The following is a 21,512-nucleotide window of genomic DNA, read 5'->3' as shown; positions in this document are numbered from 1 at the left end:
ATGGACACACTTGTTTCTAACATGGGATGGGATATTTCATCCTTAGGCAGCGCCTCCTGTGGACGTCAAGATCAAAAGCTCTTCTGCCTAAAACTCTTCAGTAGCCTAGAACAGTTTTAAAAAAGACTTCAGGGCTGGCCCCATGGCTTAGCGGTTAAGTGCGCACGCTCCGCTGCTGGCGGCCCGGGTCTGGATCCCAGGCGTGCACCGACGCACCGCTTCTCCGGCCATGCTGAGGCCGCGTCCCACATACAGCAACTAGAAGGATGTGCAGCTATGACATGCAACTATCTACTGGGGCTTTGGGGGAAAAAAATAAATAAATAAAAAATTAAAAAAGACTTCAGAAAGGACTTCTGGTTTTAGCTCAGGCCTGCAAAGAGTTTGGAAGTTGTCACTTCTGTCCTTACAACAAGAAAAAGCTGGACAAACTTAAAATCAATGAATTGTCTTGAACCCATCAGAGAACTGAGTTTGCAGGGCAAAGTGCCACCTTGAAATCTGGAGAGATGATTCCTGAGAATCACAACTGAGATCTGCTTACCCGGAGCAGAAGCCACTGGAGCCGTAGCTGGTAGGAACGCTTGATGAATTCCTGGAAGCTGAGTGTGGACTAGCAGGAGAGTGAGCAACTGCTGGGGGCCACAGCCTAAGGAAGATCCTACACTTGCATGGGTTTTAGCTCCAGGAACCTCACGTGGTTTTCACAGCTCAGAGCTGAGAAAGATTCCCTGGTGGCTCTGGCAGGGGAAGGGGAAGAGTAATCTTTGTAAAATAAACTCAGAGCATTCTGTGTAACAGAGGCCTATTTCCCAGGGGAAAAGACCTTACCAGAGTCTAGTGTCACCTGGGAGAAGGCCATTTCTCCTACTCCAGCCCCCTTTAGCCTTCCTGTCTCATCTAAGTGTGTGTGTGTGGGAGGGGTATAAAAGAAAACTCGTGTTTTTCTATACACTCCACTTCTCACTTGTGGCACTAAATGGGTGGATTTTTTCCCCACACCAACCAGTTCTTCAACACCAGCTGTGTCCAATAATTCAGTTCAATTCTGACACTATCTACCTGGAGTTAGCGTCAGATCCCACACATTAAGGGCTCAATCCCACAAGACTGCCCCCTCTTCAGATGCCAGTCACAAGAGTGGGCCTCTGGTACTTCTGACTGACTGGCTATAAATTGAGGGTTCTCATAACCTCCTCAGGATTGATAGTTTGCTATAACGGCTCACAGAACTCAGGAAAACAGCTTACTTACTGGATTATTGGTTTATTGTGAAAGAATACAATTTAGGAACAGCCAGACGGAAAAGATGTATAGGGCAAGGTATGGGGGAAGGGGGGCAGAGCTTCCATGCCCTCTCTGGGCACATCACTCTCCCAGCTCCTTGATGTACTCACCAACCCGGAAGCTCTCCCAACCCCTTCAGGTAGGGTTTTTTTAATGGAGGCTTCATTACGTAGGCATGATTGATTAAACCATTGGCTATTAGTAATTAACCTCCAACCCCTCTCACCTCCTCAGAGGTTGGGGGGAGTGGAGCTGAAAGTTCCAACCCTGTAATCACATGGTTGCCCTGGCAACCCCCCCAGCCTCCCCCCCCGCCCCCCCCCCAGGGGCTTTCCAAAAGCTCTCCTAATTCCCATACATAAACTCTGGTGTGGTTGAAAGGGGCTTGTTATGAATAATAAAGGATGCTCTTTTCACCTTTATCCAGAGCTATTTCAGGAATGGGGACAAAAACAAGATATGAAAAAAGATGCTCCTATTTTATTAAGGAAATTACAAGGGTTTTAGGAGCTCTGGCCAACAGCCGGGAACAAAGACCAAATATATATTTCTTATTATATGACAATATCACAGAAGGCGATTAAGAAACACTTGTGAAAGTCACAGCCCAGGGACACAGGCCCACTACAATACTGAAATTTCATCATAAGATTATAGAATGCTTCCTCTCTCCCACACCATACCACCACTAACAGGGCTCCAGTATAATAGTGGATTACAGATGAGAGAGCTACAAAACACAGACTCTCTGAGAAGTAGTATCTAGGGAAGCTTAAAGTCAGGAGAAGAGAACAAAACAAAGATAGTAAAGGAATTTGAAGCCTCTGGCACCTACAGCTACAGCAAACTTGTAACACAGCTCAACTCCTAGCCAGATTAACATAAATCCTCATACTAGAGGCTTTTTTACCTCAGTTCCTATTATCCAACACAGCTGAATATTGTCTGACCTTCAACAAAAAAATCATAAGCATGCTAAAAGGCAAGGAAAAAAACAGTCTGATGAGACAAAGCAAGCATATAACCAGACTCAGATGTGACACAAATGTTGGAATTATCAGGCAGGAAATTTAAATACACTGATTAATATGTTAAGGAGTCTAATGGTAAAACTAAATAATATTTGAGAACAGATGGGTAATGTAAGCAGAGATAAGGAACCTCTAAGAAATAGTCAAAAAAGAAATGCTAAAAATCAAAAACACTGTAACAAAGAATGCCTTGGTGGGCTCGTCAGTAAACTGGATACAGCTGAGGAAAGAATCAATGAGCTTGGAGATAGGTTGATAGAAACTTGCCTACTGAAGTGCAAAGGGCAAAAAAAAAAACATCCAAGAGCTATGGGACAATTTCAAAAACTGTAAAATATATGTAATTGGGATATTCACCAGAAGGAGAAAAAAAGAGAATGAAGAAGAAATATTTGAAGTAATAATGGCCAAGAACTTTCCAAAATTAACGACAGTCACCAAACCACAGATCCAGGAAGCTCCGAAAACACCAAGCAGGATAAATACCAAAAATCTGCACCTAGATATATCTTATTCAAACTGCATAAGAAAATCTTGGAAGAAGCCAGAAGAAAAAAGTATCTTACCTATACAGAAACAAGTATAAGAATTACAGCTGGCTACTGGTCAGAAACCATGCAAAAAGAGAGTGGAGTGAAAAATTTAAAGTGGTGAAAGAAAATCCCCCACCAATCTAGAGTTCTGTATCTGGCAAAATTATTCTTCAGAAGTGGAGGAGAAATAAAAACGTTCTCAGATTAATAAGAGTCCTTCAGAAATGCATCTCATCCACGTTTTGCTCATGAAAAAAGTGAGGTCCAGAGCTGTTAAGTGGCTGAACCAGGAAGGGGTAAATCCCAAACTTTTCTTTTTCCATTTGCGAATCAGTTTTTTTTTTTAAGTTGATGTTAAAAATTGCGCAGTTTGAACCCTTCATTTCGAAACTGGAGAAGCTGAGAGAGAAAAACTGACTTATTTGAGGTTGAATAGCAAGTTGTTAGCCGACTTGGTATCCAAACTCAGCTCTACTGATTTAATTCTTACTGTAATTTTGTTGTCAGAATGATTGAGTTCGAGTCTATTTGAAAATATTTTCCCTGGTGGCGAAGGTGGAAGTCACAGAGCGTGAAAACCTAAACGTTCCAAGAGGAGAATGTTCCAAAAAGAAGGCGTATATACCCGCTCCCATAAGCAACGAGCTCCGCCAGTCAGGACTACAACTCCCAGGCTGCCCCGCGGCGTGCGCTGCCCACCGGGAGGCGTCTCCTGTGAGTCTGCGCGGGAAGTGGAGAGCCACGGCCGAGAGAAGCCGCGCTAGCTCCGCCGAACGGGGTGGCTGCGGCGGCGGCTGCTCTGGTCTTTGTTTGGTGGTTGGCCCGCGGTCCTGCCCGCCCCCGCTGCCGCCATGCCCATGAAGGGCCGCTTCCCTATCCGCCGCACCCTGCAGTACCTGGGCCAGGGGGACGTGGTGTTCAAGGACTCAGTGAAGGTCATGACGGTGAACTACAACACACACGGAGAGCTGGGCGAGGGTGCCAGGTCAGTCGGAGCTCTGCGAGGCCCCCCACGCCGGCCTCGCAGACCATGCCCTGTGTGGTAACGCGCTAGTGACGGTGAGACTGGAGCTGCGCTAGGCGCCCACTTAGTCGTGAGGCTGCCCCCCTGAGCTTGGTGCCACTGCCCCATTTTACAGATGAGACTGAGGAGCAGCTTGTTCCAGGTCCTACAGCGGGAAGAGGACAGCAGAGCCACGCCGTGCCGGCTGCAGTCGTGACTGAAGTGGGGGCGCGGAGGACAAGCCCCCCACCCCCTCCCGGGCGGGCCAGGCCGACCGGGGTGCCGCAGCCTCCTTAACCGCCTGCGCGGGCTGGCGAGCGGTGGGAGGGGCGGTGCGATCTGGTTAGAGCCCGGCCCAGGGGCGACAGACCTGGTTCGGGGCCCCCTTACACCTGCTGGTGTTGGGCGAGTTGCTCCTCCTCACTGTTCCAAACGGGCATGATACCTATGCCTCAGGGCCCATACGGGGATGCAGTGAGAGGAGTAGCAGGTGTTAGCCTTTACTGAGCCCTTCTTATGTGTCCAGCACGGTTCTGAACGCTTCTCGCGCGTGATCTCATTTGATCTTTGCAGAAACCCCGTTGTTATCCCCACTCTGGGAATGAGGGAACAGCACAGGGGTTAAGTAACTTGCTTCTCCAAGGTGCCACAGCCAGCTAGTGAGTGGTAGCTCTGAAAGTGCTTCTTTTGCGGGATTCCTCCCCATTATGATTAAGTGATTCTGTCAGCTGTAGCGGCAGGCTCCTCTCCACCACCTCCACTCCCCAACCTCCATAATGTTTTTCAGCCTGGGGCAGAGTTAAGAGACGCATTGAATGGAAGCTTGTAAGTGAAAGGTTTGAATTGAACCTTAAGGCAACAGCAGTGCTTTGGACTTGTCTGGTGTTAAGTATAAATTACTGAGTGCCTACTGCATGCTCGGCCACATGCTGTATGCTGGAAATTCAGCAGTGGCTAAGAAAAAAGTCCTGTCTTTCAGAAACTTCAGGGTTGGGTGTGTGGGATGGATCAAAACAGTCTAGGGAGAGCAACTCCCTGTGGAGGGTAGTCCTCCCTGGTGAGGGGCCTTGACTGCACAGCTGTTCAGGACAGCCAGAAGCTACCTCCTCACCATTTGCTCTCCACTGGTGAACCCAAGAACTTGGACCTGCTTGCATGGGGTCAGCTGGGATGAGGGCTTCCTGGAAGACTTGGTGTTAGGGGTGTAATGGGCACCCAGGTACTCCTTTGTAACCCGTTGTGCATCCATCCATCCACACCAGGAGTCACAGGGCAGAGGCCAGGCAGGTACCGGAAAGGAGGGAGGCAAGCTGGATGGACCTGTGGTGAACTGGAAAACGTGCCCTGTATCAAGGAGCCCTTCCTGCCCAGTTCCATCTTAGCTCCATGTGGGCTCTATGGAGCACTTCTGATTTCTCAAGAAGCCAGAAATTCAGATTTTTATGTAAATCTCTGTAAATCTTTTTAAATCATCAGCCAATCAGAATAGGCCTGTAGGCGCTGTACTTGCATGCTCAAGTGTTTCAACACCCTCTAGGTAAATAGGATTCCAAACAGCTATTCTGTGTTTCATTGTTTCTAGTGATAAGGCCTTGCCTGTCCCACCTATGCCCTTTGTGATTTCGTACCCTTGGGTTTGGGCCTGCCTGACTTGCTTTTTCTAGTCCCACAGGCCTTTGCTTGTTCATGTGCCCTCAGCATTTCACCTGCCCCCCTCCCCCCGCCCCCGGACCTTCCTCCAAGTGCCAGTGGCCAGTACTACAGCCCCGGGCTAGCCATAGTCTTGGGGTATCTGCTGAGTGTGTGAGGACCTGCCTTATCAGTATCTGAGGGCTAAGTCCCTGTTTACCTCTGCCAGGTGCTCTTGCCTTTAAGATGCAACGAGAGAGGTAACAGCTGCTAGCATTTATTGAATTCTTCCTATATGTCCAGCCCTGAGCCTCCGGATCTAGGTGAATTTGATAATTAGATAGTGACAGAACCCTATGGAAGAAGTCTAGACACTAATCACAGCCCCAGTTCTTTCACTTACTAGTTGTGTGACCTAGGGCAGTTTACTTAACTTTTCTGACCTCAGTTTCCTTAATTATAAAACCCTACCTTCCAGGGTCACTGTGAGGATTCGAGTGCCTAGCTAAGTGTCTTTCACATACAGCAGGTGCTCAACTAAAGTTTCCCTACTGTTATTAACTTTCCTCCCATGCTTCAGCAAGAACCATTTAAAAATCCCTTTTGAATTTTTGTCCTAGTAGTTTTAGGTGTGGGAAATTCCTACATGGATATGGCCTGGTTTATTTGTATGAAGGTCTGTGATGTTGGGATACTTTGCTGTGGGGTGGGAATTGAGCAGGTGTCCTAAGCCCAGGAAGGTAAATTCAGCCCTTGAGCTTCCAGCCCTGTGTGCTATTGTGGTCTGTGAGGCTTCTAGTAGTACCCTACCTCCACTTCCTCCCCCAGAGGCAACAACTTTCAACTCTAACTGTTTAATTAGTTTTACCTCCATATAGTTAAATACCATACTTAAAGAGCTACTTCTTACTTTTTTAGCTTTAGGTGTTACCTGTTGACTTGCCACTATGGAAAATGAGCATTTGGCTTTTTATCCTCCATGGCCATTCCCTACTCCCAACATGTGCATAGTACTCCACCCCCCACTCCCCCATTTTCCCAATACAGTCATTTCAGAATTTTGGATAGAACAATATTCAATGTTTAAATAAATATGACTTTGTAAACACTATACACAGTTGAGCCAAATAAAGTACTGTGATTATAATTATTTTTTTTAAATTTTTTTTGTGAGGAAGATCAGCCCTGAGCTAACATCCATTGCCAATCCTCGTCCTTTTTGCTGAGGAAGACCAGCTCTGAGCTAACATCTATTGCCAATCCTCCTCCTTTTTTTTTTTTGCCCAAAGCCCCAGTAGATAGTTGTATGTCATAGCTGCACATCCTTCTAGTTGCTGTATGTGGGACGCGGCCTCAGCATGGCCGGAGAAGCGGTGCATCGGTGCGCACCCGGGATCCGAACCCGGGCCGCCAGTAGCGGAGCGCGCACTTAACCGCTAAGCCATGGGGCCAGCACAGTACTGTGATTATTTTTCCTTTTTGTTTTTGCAAAGCTTTTCGTTTTGTCTGGAGTTAATAATTGTCATTGCTTTTCTTTTGTTTCAGCTGCAGATAGAGTTCAACTGCTTTTGTTTTGTTTCATCCTCAATTATGGAAGTCTCCCCAAGTAAATGGTCACATAGGCTTTCTGTTGATTTGTCAATTTCATCTTCTTGTAAATAGACTACAAGCTCCCATCTGGAGTGGTGGCCCTGCATCGTAATCATCTTGCCGTAAACATTGAGGCACAGAGTAGTAACGTCCCCTGGGTTGTTGGGGAAGTGTTTCAGACCCATGTACTACTTGCACCTTTCTGTCATCTGGTATATGCGACAGGGTGGCAGCAGGAAGCAGAGGGTGCCTTTAAATTTGGATCATTTGAGGAGCCTTTAATTAAGGAACTGTTTACAAAGGTGTGGGCAAGGATGAGGAAAAGAAACCACAAGGAACAGTGCAAGACCCCAGGTCTAGGCTTGCAGAAGTGAGGGAGAATGATTGTTGGAACCTGACAGGAGCCCACAGGGCTGGGATTCAGCCAGGGGCATAAATACCTTGACTGCCTCCTTACTTCTAGTCTTTTGCCTGTGCTTCCTATTGGCCCAGCCCAACACGAAGCCAGGGCTCAAGGAAGCTCTTAGTCCCTGTAGGTTAGCCATTCTAGATGGTGAGCAGGTGGAGAGGGATCCAGACATACAGTTGTGTAGTAATTTATTTAATCAGTCCTCTATGGAGGGGCATTTAAGTTGTTGCTGTCCTTTGCTGTAACAAATAATGCTGCAGTAAACCTTGCACATCTTTGCATTCAAACGTGAAAATATCTAAAAGCAGAAGTGAAATCACTGAGTCAAGATCTATGCTTTTAAAATTTCACTAGTTCCAAATTGACCTACAACGAGGTTAAATCAATTTATATTCTTAAGGAAATGTTTCCTTCTATAACTTTTTTTATCTTTAAATTGTTTATCTTTTCTGCCCTCATCAAACTGATAGTTTAGTGAGTAAACAGAAAATAATTAAAATAGGTAGTGTTTTAGATCATGAAAACCCTAAATTTAACTTGGAACAGAAGGAGGCAAGGCATTCAAAACATTTCTTCCAACGTCTTTGTAGGGTGTGCCAGATGGTTCTTGCTGGAGACATGAAGTAGGTACTGTTATGTTACAGATGGGAAATTAGACTCAGATGGTGTAACTGTTAGAGGACACTCAGCTAGTCAGCGAGTTAGTAGTGATGCAGCATTTAACACCAGGTATTTGACAGCAAAGCCTAAGCTTTACCATATTTGTGTTAGACCAACCTCAGTATTTTTTCATTTAGGGTAAATTTGAACTGTCTCAGGAAACAGATCCGTACAGGCCAAGGAGGAACAACAGAATTGTTGTTAAGAATTGTGAGGGCACTTTGCTTATGTGTGTAGGATGTGAAATACTGTCTTTTGTGATGGTTGGAGAATCATTGTTGAAGATATGGAAGGTAGATGTGTATCAACATGACCTGTCCAATTCAAAGATGTGGTTTCTTCCCAGATGGCAGATCTTTAATATTACAAAAATCTAAATTCTTCCCCTTCCTGGGATCGCAACTAAAATGATGTATCTTCTTGAGGCTGTTTCTGACATCTGCCTTCAGACAAAAATCAGTAATTTCTTTATCCTGTGTACTAAAAGTAATTGCAATTTTTGAAAAATACATAGTTTAATATTTTCTAATGTAATCATTGACTTACATATCCAGTATAGTAAATTGAGCACTCCATTTGAATAATGATAATGTCTAATTTGTCTTTTCATATATATACAGTTTAGCATAGTAACTTGAATATGATAAATGCTCAATACAAATTTGTAGGATGAGTCAATGTAGTAACAAATTTTATGGTCAAGAAAATAAGTTATAAAAAAGAAAATATCAAATATGATTATGAAATCCTGATAAGGACCAGAAAGTTGTGAGGATAAATGTTGGGCTTTAATTTCTTGTTTTCATGTGAAGTTAAGATTTGATAAAGTTTTAAATACAAAGTGAGCATCAGGATTTGGCTTTCTCGTACATAGTTTTGTGTAGAATACATGGATTCTGCTCTAGGGCCAGATGACTCTTGTGAAGATTTTTTTTTTTTTTTAAAGATTTTATTTATTTATTTTTTTCCCTCCAAAGCCCCAGTAGATTGTTGTACGTCATAGTTGCACATCCTTCTAGTTGCTGTATGTGGGACGCGGCCTCAGCATGGCCGGAGAAGCAGTGCGTCGGTGCGCGCCCGGGATCCGAACCCAGGCCGCCAGCAGTGGAGCGCGCGCACTTAACCGCTAAGCCACGGGGCCGACTCTTGTGAAGATTTTTAAAAAGATATATTTTACTTGAGTTTTATTGATTTCATGACAAGGAATTTAGGCTTAAAAGGAGGAGGAGAAAAAGGGTCTGATATATCTGTCATATTGGTAGAATGCAGGAATCTTGTCTGTCAAGGGATCAAGAAAATCAGTAGAAGGAAGTCTCAGCAGTTCCTGGTAGAAAGTATTGTAAAGTGTATCAGGAATCATGGTCATGACTTTGGATGGCACAACATATGGGTCAGAGACACCATGAACTTGAGATTCAAATCTAAGTAGAAAAACACAATCATATAGGACACTAAGTCCTGAGATCTAAAATATGGGCGTGTAATGTACATTGTTCAAAAGCAACATGTCTGACAAAAAATGTGCCAGTTATTGATATCCGTGTACACCTAAGAATATAAGCATGGCAGAGTACACGTGAATGAAGAAGAGAGAAATGAAGAGTCAAGTGAAGAAATGAGGAGCTTGGAAAAGATATAGACACAAGGAGAGGGCAAGAGGGGGAGAAAGATTGCAAGAGACAGAGGGGAAAGGAGGGAGGGAGGAACAGATGGGCAGGAGGAGAGGGGGAGGGGAGAGATAGACTAAAGCTATTCCAATCAGATGGGAAAGAATAGATGACACGAACAGATTATGTGTCTCCAATAACAGATTGTGATATGGAAGGCTTTATTTTAGAAGATATGTTTGGATGAGTTCCTCTATTAAAGTAAAAATTATAATTATCCTCAAGTAAGTATTTGGAGTGGATGTTTGAAAAAGAGATTGGAATTTTTATTATCTTAGAGGATAAAACTTGGATAGGTAGACGGAAGGTATAAGAAGAGATTTTTTTCTCAATTGACTACAGTCATTTACAGTTTTGAGCTCTTCAGAAACAGCTGTAATGTCTCATGAGATAGTATTTTCCTATCTCTAGAAGTTTCAAGAAGAAATTATCTGACTCCTTTTCCTTTCTTTGAGGAAGAAATGCATACATTTATCAGGAGGTTGTTTTAAATGTCTCCAGGATCACCTACAGCCCATGAATTTATGAAACACCTGACTAAATCAAATACATTTCACATGGTTTTCTCAGATCTCTTTGATTATCTTGTATCTTATCTGTCATGTCTTCCCCCCTGAACAAGGTCCCTTCTGCATGTCAGCGCTTTCTTCTCCATCTGTACTCCTCATTTATCCTTTTCTTCCCCGCTGTTGCTCCTCAGCCTATCCCTATCAACTCCTACTTCACCTAAAAATATACTGGCTTCCGTTGCCTTTTAAAACATTCTATGAGATTGGTCGCTACCTCAGACTAGCATGTCATTTCTCTGCTACTTCACCAACTACCTTCACTTCTCTCAGATCCACACTGCTCGCTCACTCCAACTCTTTGCAATTTGGTTTCTATCTCAGAAGTTCAGTGAAATCTATTTTCATAAGTCACAAATGACCTATTTCAGTTTTATCATCTCTTATTGATTAAGATGTGACAGAGAAGAAGATTCAGTATAACATTGGAAAGAGATTTTTTAAATTTAGATAAATTCAAACATAGAATTGGTTGCATTATGAGGCAGTGATTTTTCCAGTCACTGGTGTTTCTGGTAATGTACATAGCTCCCTTCCCTAATTTATCTGCTTCTGGTAAGAGTTCTCCCTACTGTGCATTCTGGATGATGCATCAGATGAAGTGTACCGAAGGGAAGTAGCATGAACTCTTTGTTGCTAACTCAAACATAATATAATGTATTGGAAACATCTTGAGGGCTCATGGAATTCTGGGAGTCCTGATAAGGGTTAGGAGCCAAGGTGATTGGGGAGTATGGAGTACAGCACTTCCAGTAAGAACAGTTGTGTCAGACCCTGCTCCTCAGATTAATATCTTTCCTTTGGTTTTAGCAACACTATTTCAAGATCCAGTGTTCTGCCAGAAATGGAGCTAGCACACAGCCTCCTTCCCTTTCCCAGTTTTATTTTTTTTTTTTTTGCTCATCTTGGGAGGATGCGTGGGAACCAGCTCTTTATTTTGAAAACTAATAAGTAAACAGACAGACTCAAGGATTTATCTTATGTTTCCCATGAATATACCACTGGGTAGCCAAATAACTGATGAGGGGAAGTTTCTCTTTGTAGAAGCATTTCAACAATAAATGAAGAAGGGATGGTAGAATTGAAATATCATTTTGCAACCCCTGATGAGTTGAGCCTCAATGGCTGCTAGCAACATAAAAAGAGCCACTGGATGCTATGTGCTTCTTGATGAAGAAGACAACAGCACCTACAAAGGAGTCTTCCTCCCCAAAATCAAATCTGAATCTGATAAAGCCTCTAGTTCAACTATCAATTTGCAGGAAGTACAGAGGGCGGGGGATAATGATAAATAAACTACGTTATAAGGTCGCAGTCAGCAAAATCCTGACTCTGGGAAACTCAATAGGACAGGTGGTCCAGTTTCTTCAACAAGTAAATTGCAAGGGGTAAAAAGAGCTGATGGGGAAACCTACAGATTTAGAGACCTAAAAGATGTTCTACAAAAAACCCCAACCAAACTGTAGTGTTCAGGGATGCATAGTTAGAGAATAAAACTGCAAATAAAAGAAGGTAACAATGCATATAAAAGTCAGGACAGTACAGCATGGGGACTACAGTTAGTAATACTTTGTTGTAGATTTGAAAGTTACTAAGAGAGTAGATCTTGAAAGTTCTTCACGGGGGGCCGGCCCGGTGGCATGGCGGTTAAGTGCGCACGCTCTGCTGCTGGCAGCCCGGGTTCAGATCCCGGGCGCTCACTGATGCACCGCTTGTCAGGCCATGCTGTGGCGGCGTCCCATATAAAGTCAAGGAAGATGGGCACGGATGTTAGCCCAGGGCCAGTCTTCCTCAGCAAGAAAGATGAGGATTGGCATCGGATGTTAGCTCAGGGCTAGTCCTCCTCACAAAAAAAAAAAAAAAGTTCTCCACACAAGAAAAGACTTGTAACTATGTGAGGTGATGGATGTTAATGAGACTTATTGTGGTGATCATTTTGCAATATATACAAATATTGAATCGTCATACTGTACACTTGAAACTAATATGTTATATGTCAATTATATCTCAAAAAAAAGTTAAAAAGAAGTCAGGACAGTGGTTATTCTTTGTGGTGGGGGGAGGATTTGTATTTGAGATGGGCATAGGAACGGCTTCTGGAGTGACTGATGGTACTGTCTTTTTTCATGGGGGGGTGAACTTTTTATAAATAACTTTAAAAAAAATCTTTAGCAATCTAAGAAGTGAAAAAGAATCATTTTAATTTATACGACTTTGTTGGGAAGTTATTGAGAATCTCTCCCTGTGATGATAGGCCATTTGGATTTCTGCCTGTTGGTGGCCTTTGCTTTTTGTTGTTGAATGTACATCTTATTGATGTGTAAAACTATATGGGGAATTAGCCTTTTGTTTTATGTTTTGCGAACATCTTCCTTTTGGTTTGGCAAATGTTGATTTTGTTTTGGGTAAATTTTGCCATGCAAGTGTTTTAATGTAGTCATATTTATCTATTTTTTTTTTGTTTTTTTGTTTTTTTGGTGAGGAAGATTAGCCCTGAGCTAACATCTATTGCCAATCCTCCTTTTTTTGCTGAGGAAGATTGGCCCTGGGCTAACATTCGTGCCCATCTTCCTCTACTTTATATGTGGGATGCCTGCCACAGCATGGCTTGATAAGCAGTGTGTAGGTCTGCGCCCAGGATCCAAACCTGCGAACCCTGGGCCACCAAAATGGAGTGCATGAACTTAACCACTATGCCACCAGACGGGCCCTATATTTATCTGTATTTTAAACCTTCTAAGTTTAAACGTTTTCCCACTCCTAGATTGTAAAAATATTTCCCATGTTTGTTTTCATGATTTCATTTATTTTTAAATTGTGGTATAATCTACATAAAGTGTATACCTGTAAGTATACAGCTCAATGAACTTCTACAAATGAATACACCCATGTAACCACCACACAAATCAAGATCTCGGACGTTTCATAGTTTCATTTTTACATTTATGCTTCTGCTGTGGTGAGTTCTAGGTTAGTGTGCAATGTGAGGTAGGGATACAGATTTCTTTTCCCTCAAATGACAAACCAGGAGCCCAAAGATGCTCTGTTGGGAGAAGACACTAACAGATTCCTGAGAGCTGCTTTTCTCAGCCTTTTTGGGAGCAGGGTCCCCTGAGAATCTGATGAAAGTTCTGGACTTTCTCCATAGAAAAATACACAGGTGCACAAAATTTTAGGTTAAAAACTCTAGTTCACAGGTTTAATTTCTTCCCTTTTGCAGGAAATTTGTGTTTTTCAACATACCCCAGATTCAGTACAAAAACCCTTGGCTGCAGATCATGATGTTCAGGAACATGACACCCTCACCCTTTCTGCGATTCTATCTAGGTGAGTGCGGGGCCTCTCTGCTGTGGGCCGGGACTGGCTTGCCCCCATCCGTTCCTCCTCCCACAGCCATCAGGGTGATCTCAGATTCAAGCTCTTGGAAACTGCCATCACTCCCATGACTGTGGCGCCTAGTGGCCGCTGAGATCTGGGCTCCTTTTCCCCCGGCCTCGTCTCCTGTTGCCCCCACGTCTCCTGCGTGCCTCACACTGCATGGGCTAGTTGTTCCAGATTCCCTTGCCACACCGTGCTTTGATGCCCTTGCTCATGCTGCTTCCTCTGCTGGAAATCCCCTTTCCACTTTTCTTGTTTAATTTTTTTTAAATCCTTCAAGACTCAGCTTGGGCACCACTCTCCCAGGAAGCCTTCCCTGCTCCCTTAGAGTGCCCCCCCGCCGTCTCCCGAAGCCCCTCTCTCTTAGCGCTGGCCACGTTCTCTTGAACAGTGTATGTGTCTGTGTGTCCTCTCTGGACTGTGTTCACTGACATGATCACAATGCTTTCCTGTTCCCTCGAGGTGCTGAAGTGCATGTTTATTCAGTTAAATGGGCTCAGTGCTCGGAAGTCGGAAGACTAGATGTTTTGGCTAATGACTAATGACTGACTCTACTCAGTCATTCTGACCCTGAGCAAGTAATGTTCCCATTGCTGTCTTTCTCAAGTGAAGGCAAAATATCTGCCTTACGTGGTTATGAGAATCAAATGAAGTGTAGATAGGGGAATGCTTCAGGAAACAAAATGACGCTGTTCTTTCATTCAATCAGCAGATCTGTACGGAGTGTCTGCTAGGAGCTGGCGCTGTTCTAGGTGCTGGGGGTGTCAGGGAGCCATACCCACAAAGATCTCTGCCCTTGTAGAGAGGAGACAGAATGAACAAGAAATTTAATAGGATAGTACCTTAGAAGATAAGTACAATGAAAAAAAGGGAAAAGAGAGCAAGGTGTTAGGGGGTGAAGAGGATGGTGGTGTGTGGCAATTTTGTGTATCTATTTTATGTTTGCATTTAAAAAAATTAACTTTATTGAGGTATAATTTACCCATAATAAATGCAAAGGTCTAATGTGCATTGATTGAGTTCTGACAACTGTTACATACTTGTCCTTTCCCAGTAAAGATATAGGACATTTCTAGTACTCCAGAAAGTTCCCTAGAGCTGCTTTCCAGCTAATTCCTGCTTCCACCAGAGGCAACCACTGTTAGGATTTATTTCACCATAGGTTAGTTTTGTTTGTTTCAGAACTTCATGTAAATAGAATCTCACAGTATATATTCTTTTGTATCTGGCTTTTACTCATCATGTTTTTGAGACTCATCCATGTTATGCGTATCAGTAGTTTATGCACTTTTATTGCTGAGTAGTATTCCATTACAGGAATATTCCACAGTGTATTAATCCATCCACCTGTTGATGAACATTTGGGTTTTTGTTAGGTGCCAAGACAGCGTTAGAAGTATGAGATTTCTTGGAGGTAAAGGGGAGAGGGAGGAGGGATAGGCAGGGAGTCTTTAGATGACAAAGCAGATCTGACATCTCTGAAAGGAGAGGAGAGGGAGAGGGAAGGAGGCATGGACAGGTGGTGCCTCAGATGGTGATGCAGCTCCAAGAGAGTCTGGGCAGCCCAGCGGAAAGTGCTGTGCTGTGTTGGGCAGAAATGGCCATGTCTTGACCTAGGCCAGGGAGAGCCTGAGCTTGGCTCTGGTGCTGCGGTGGATCCCAAAGACACGACAGCTGTTGGCTGGCTGCTCCCCTCCTCACAGCAGGGCCTTGCTGGAGGGGAGCTTTGAGTGGTGGGCCTCCGTGGCTGCTGAGGGTTGTTTCTAGTTTTGGATACTAAGATAAGGTGCACATCAGTACCTTCTTGCACAAATCTTCTTTGTGGACACAGGCACTCAGTTCTCCTGGGCGTAGGCCGCAGGATGGGATTGCTGGGTCATAGAATAGGTATGTCATGTTCTTAAAAACTGCCAAACAGGTTTCCAAAATGCTTGTGCCGTTTCACCCTCCAGTCAGTGTTGGGGGGAGAGTCCTGATGGCTCTACGTCCTCACCCAAACTGGTGTTGTTATCTGTATTAGTTTCCTGTGGCTACCGTAACAAATCACCACAAACTTGGTGGCTTAAAGCAACACAAATTTCTTATTTTACAGTTCTGTATGTTAGAAGTCCAACATGGCTAAAATCAAGGTGTCAGCAGAGCCTTCCTTTCTGGAGGCTCAGTGGGTGAATCCATTTCCGTGCCTTTTCCAGCTCCTAGAGGCTGCTCCTGTTGTCTTGTGGCCCCTTCCTCCACCTTCAGACAGCACCATTGCATATCTGGCCATTTGTCCGCAGTCACATGTCCCTCTGACCACAGCCCTGATAGGTTCTCTGATTTTAAGGACTGTGTGATTAAATTGGGCCCACTAGATTATCCAGGAGAATCCTTGGCTCCTTGTCTCCAGGTCCTTTAATCACATCTGCAGAGCCCCTTTTGCCATATAAGGTGACATAGTCACAGGTGCTGAGGGATTAGGACGGGGACATCTATTCTGCTCACCACATTAAGTCTTGTAAATTTTAGCCCTTCCAATGGGTGTATATCTTATTGTAGTTTTAATTTGCATTTCCCCGTGAGTGTCTTTTCATGTGCTTATTGGCCATGCATATATTTTTTTTGTGAAGAGTCTAGTTGAATCTTTTGTCCGTTAAAAAAAAAAATGAGTTTTCTTACTGAGTTCTGTATATATTCTGGATTCAATTCCATTGTCAGATATATGTATTGTGAGTATTTTCTCTCAATCTGTGGCTTGCTTTTCATTTTCTTAATGGTGTCTTTTGAAGAGCAGAGGTTTTAATTTTGATGAACTCCAGCTTATCAGTTGTTTTCTTTTGTTTAATGCTTTTTGTGTCCTGTCCAAGAAATCTCTGTCTACCTCAAGGTTGCAAAGATTTTCTCCTATGTTTCCTTTAGAAGTTTTATAGTTTTAGAGTTTACATTCAGGTCTATGATCTAGTTTGAATTATTTATGTATTAAGTGAGGATAGGGATCGAGTTTCGTTTTTTTGTTTTTTTAGATTTGGGATATTCAGTTGTTACCACACCATTTGTTGAAAGACTATTCTTTCCCTTATTAAATTTCCATGGCATCTTTGTCAAAAATCAATTGGCCATGAATGGATAAACAAAATTCAGTGTATCCAATCAGTGGACTATTAGCCATGAAAAGATATGCAGTATTTACACATGCTACAACATGGATGAACCTTGAAAACATTGTGTTAGTGATAGAAGGCAGATTCAAAAGGCCACATATTGTATAATTCCATTTATATGCAATGTCCAGAACAGGCAAGTCCCTTTAGAGACAGAAAGTGGTTGTCAGAGGCTGGGGATGGGGTAGTGTGGGGAATAGAAAGTGACTGCTTAATGAGTACGGGGTTTCTCTTTGGGGTGATGACAAAATTCTGGAACTACATAGTGGTGACAGTTGCATAACATTGTGAGTGTACTAAACCCCACCAAATTGTACACCTTAAAATAGTTAAAATGGGGGCCAGCCCAGTGGCATAATGGTTAAGTTTGGTGTATTCCGTCTCAGTGGCCCAGGTTCAGTTCCTGGGTGCAAACCTACACCACTCATCAGCCATGCTGTGGCAGCAGCCCACATACAAAATAGAGGAAGACTGGCCACAAATGTTAGCTCAGGGTGAATCTACCTCAGTCCAAAAAATAAATAAAAAGTTAAAATGGTAAATTTTATGTTATGTGTATTTTACCACAGACAAAAAAAATCACTTGACCATATATTTCTGAACTCTTTACCTCTTTGACTGATCTCTATATGTGTCCTTATGCTAATACCACACTGTCTTGGTTTTTGTAGCTTAAGTCTTAAGATCAAGTAGTGTAAATCCAACTTTGTTCCTTTTTTTTTTTTTCCCCCAAAATTACTTTGGCTATTGTAGGTTCTCTGCATTTCCATATTAACTTTAAAATCTGCTTGCCAGTTTCTAGAAAAAAGCATGCTGGGATTTTGATTGGAATTATATGATAGATCATTTTGAGGAGAATGGGCATTTTAACAATATTGAGTATGTTTTGTGACTGTTGTAAATGGTATTTTAAAAAATTTCATTTTCCAGTTGTTTGGACAACTTTATAGAAGTACAGCTGATTTTTGCATATAGGCCTTGTATCTTGCAACCTTGCTAAATTCACTTACACAGTCATTCCATCTGCAAATAAAAACAGTTCTATTTCTTCCTTTCCAATCTTGTTATTTCTTTCCTTTTCATAAAGTGTCTTAATTCACTGGCTAAAGTGGCTGTAAATTTATTTATTTATTTAGTGTGTTTGTGTGTATGTGAGGAAGATCAGCCCTGGGCTAACATCCATGCCCATCCTCCTCCACTTTATATGGGATGCCGCCACAGCATGGCCTGACAAGCAGTGTGTCGGTGTGCACCCGGGATCCGAACCCAGGCCGCCAGCAGCTGAGCGCGTGCACTTAACCGCTACACCACGGGGCCGGCCCCTAAAGCGGCTGTAATATTTTGCGTTTTATCAGTAATATAGGAAAGTTCCAGTTACTCTGCATCCTCACTAGCACTTGGTATTGTCCATTTAAGAAAATTTTAGCCACTCTAATATCTCATTGTGGTTTTAATTTGCATTTTCTTAATGACTAGTGATGTTAAATATCTTTTCATGTGCTTATTATTAGCCTTTCTTTGGTTGTTAAATGTTTATTCAAATATTTTGTGCATTTTTTCATTGCATTGTTTGTCTTATTGAATTGTGAGAGCTCTTTATATAGTCAGGGTACAAGTCCTTTATCAGATATATGCATTATGAATATTTTCTTCCAGTCTATGACATTTGGTGTCTTTTGAAGCACAAAAGTCTTGAATTTTGATGAATTTGAATTTATCAAATTTTTCTTTTATGGATCATGTTTTTGATGTCATATCTTAAAATCTTTGCCTAGGTCAGGATATGAAGATTTTCTGTGTTCTCTTCTAAAAGTTTTATAAAAGTTTTAGCTCTTAGATTTAGGTCTCTGATCCATTGTGAGCTTTATTTTTCCCCTTCCTTTTTTTTTTAATGTTGTGAGGTAAAGGTCTAAATTTTTTTTTTTTTTTTCTTTTTTGTGAGGAGGATCAGTCCTGAGCTAACATCTGTGCTAATCCTTGTCTTTTTGCTGAGGAAGACCGGCTCTGAGCTAACATCTATTGCCAGTCCTCCTCCTTTTTTTCCCCAAAGCCCCAGTAGATAGTTGTATGTCATAGTTGTGCATCCTTCTAGTTGCTGTATGTGGGACGTGGCCTCAGCACGGCGGGAGAAGCGGTGCGTTGGTGTGCGCCCGGGATCCGAACCCGGGCCGCCAGTAGTGGAGCGTGTGCACTTAACCGCTAAGCCACGGGGCTGGCGTGGTAAAGGTCTAAATTTATTTATTTGTACATGGATATCCAGTTGTCCCAGCACTATTTTTTGCAGAAACTATTTTTCCTCATTGAATCATCTTGGCATCTTTGCTGAAAATCAATTGACCATAAATATGAGTTTATTTCTGGACTCCCTTCTGTTCCATTACTCTGTAGTCGGTTCTTATGCTGGTACCACACTGTCTTGATTACTTAGAGTAATTAGCTATATATAAGCTTGATTAGCTTATAGTAAATTGCAAATTAGAAAGTGAACATCCTCCCGTTTTCTTGTTTTTCAAAATTGTTTTGGCTGTTTTGGGTCCTCTGCATGAGTTTTAGGCTCAACTTGTGCGTTTCTACAAAAACACCTGCTAGCATTTTGATAGAGATTGCATTAATCTATAGACCAGTTTGGCGAGAACTGCCATTTTAACGATATTGAATCTTTCTATCCGTGAACATGGAATTTTTTTCCATTAAAATAGTATGCTTTTGTACACACTTAAAATTTATTTCTGCTCATGTCTAAAGAAATATGAAAAAAAGGAAGGGTAGCATTATGCGTTATGTAAACAAGCGTATTTATTTAATCGTTAAAATGTTTCTCTACTGAAATCAAATCCCAAATCACCACCATTTGAGGCTGAGGAGCACGCTGCCGAGTTCTCAGGTTTTCTTCTCCCCTTTGCTTCTTGTTTCCAGATTCTGGGGAGCAGGTCCTCGTGGATGTGGAGACCAAGAGCAATAAGGAGATCATGGAGCACATCAAAAAAATCTTGGGGAAGAATGAGTGAGTTGCTGGGTTGACTTGGAGGGGAGCAAACGTCTTCGCCCAGAGAATTTGAGAGAAGAAAGGGTTGCGCTGGGAGGGGTGTCGAGCCACAGACACCATCCAGAGAGCGTGGGCTATAGAGTCCATTTCGTCTGGCTTTGCTGCCACCAGATATGTGACCGTAAGTCACTGAGCCTCTGTGAGCTGTGCTTCCCTTGCTGTGAAGTGGGGATAAAGATCCTGTCTGTCTCCTGGGGTCGATGGGAAGCTGAGATGCTGCTGAAATGCAGCCCTGGGTGGCTGTGACCACTTCTCTCCTTGGGAATTTTAGCTTGGAGCTGCTGGGTGTCTAACCCCGGGACCTGCTGACATGTCCTTTTTCCTTCCATGGATGAAAGGAGGAAAGGGAGGGAAGCCAAGAAAGTCTGTCTTGAGAAAGCACACTGATGCATTTTCAGGCCCCTTTGTGCTGATTGTCTGCCCCTTGGCTGTCGTAAGGCTGCCCACCCTGTTTGGGCCTGTAGCAACTGTGCTTCTCAAGTGACCTTCTCCCCCAGAGCCTGATGCTGCTCACATTGCAGAAGGCCTTCCTGCTGTCCCTCTGGGAGGCCTGTGGGGAGGGAGGGATAGGCTCTGGGAGTGAGGAGCAGGTTAGGAGGCATAGGAGATCCAGGTCTCCTGGCTGATGGTGGGGTTCAGTAGGCTGAGAAGTCCTGCGTTTGCTGGGGGCTCAGAGCAATGTTGCCTACGCCTTGTTGCTGTCTGTGCTTTTTGGCAGAGAAACCCTCAAGAAAGAGGAGCAGGAGAAAAAGCAGCTTTCTCACCCAGCCCACTTTGGCCCCCGGAAGTACTGCCTGCGGGAGTGCATTTGTGAGGTGGAAGGGCAGGTGCCCTGCCCGGGCCTGGTGCCCTTACCCAAGGAGATGACGGGAAAGTACAAAGCAGCTCTCAACACCGGTGCCCAGGACTGAGGCCTCAGGCCACTATAGGCTGGGGCTACCTTGGCCACAGGGAAGCCCTGGTCTTGTCCCTAGAGAGACTCTGAAAATCTCTTTGCAATAAAAAGGTCCCCTTCACACACCTGTGTGAAAGCATGTGGGGGGAGGGGAAGGAGTATCTGCAGTTGAGCTGCTGAATGAATATCCTTCCTCCAGCAGGTCAATAAAATGCTTCTCAGTCTCCAGCAGTGTGGTGTGTATGCGGTCTGATAGGCACAAGGAGGAAGGCCTGCATGAGGAGAGGGCTTTGGGAGGGGGAAGGAGTAAGGCCACAGCCTGTTGACATCTCTGTCTTGGTCCTGCGGCCCTTTCCTGGTCTCCATTGGCTTCGACTCTTCTTCCAGACCCTGCTCTGGAGAATTAGGAGCTGCCATGGTTGGGTCAGGCTGGGGCCGTCTGTATGGACGTCCCCTCCATTCAGGTTCTTTGGGTGTTTTTCAGAAATCCCAGGGCAAGTTTTGTGCAGTGCTCACTTTTTAAATTAAAGCCCACTGACCCTTTCCTCCTGAGGGGCCTGGTCGTGGGTGTGCCAGAGATGCAGGAGGCCCCAGTGGCTGGCAGACAGACCAGCCTCCATCAGGAATGTGCCCACTGGTGAGTCAGCCACTGCCGGCCCTGCGGCCCCAGCCCCGTGCCCA

The 21,512-nt window shown here is 43.7% G+C and overlaps 1 protein-coding gene across 1 annotated transcript; it reads left to right on the top strand.

Annotated features, from left to right (window-relative positions):
- The first annotated feature begins 3,602 nt into the window (after positions 1-3,602).
- MRPS25 (mitochondrial ribosomal protein S25) lies at positions 3,603-21,059 on the top strand. The gene is made up of 4 exons (XM_004442429.3): positions 3,603-3,836; positions 13,596-13,702; positions 19,807-19,894; positions 20,655-21,059. The coding sequence occupies exons 1-4, from the start codon at positions 3,703-3,705 to the stop codon at positions 20,845-20,847; spliced, it is 522 nt and encodes a 173-aa protein (XP_004442486.1). The 5' UTR covers positions 3,603-3,702; the 3' UTR covers positions 20,848-21,059.
- The last annotated feature ends 453 nt before the right edge of the window (positions 21,060-21,512 follow it).

Source organism: Ceratotherium simum, chromosome 5 (assembly GCF_057802395.1).
Source record: "Ceratotherium simum simum isolate JZ-2026a chromosome 5, ASM5780239v1, whole genome shotgun sequence".
Classification (NCBI taxonomy): domain Eukaryota; kingdom Metazoa; phylum Chordata; class Mammalia; order Perissodactyla; family Rhinocerotidae; genus Ceratotherium; species Ceratotherium simum.
The sequence above is the reverse complement of the archived record's forward strand: the minus strand, read 5'-3'. Positions and strand labels throughout refer to the sequence as shown.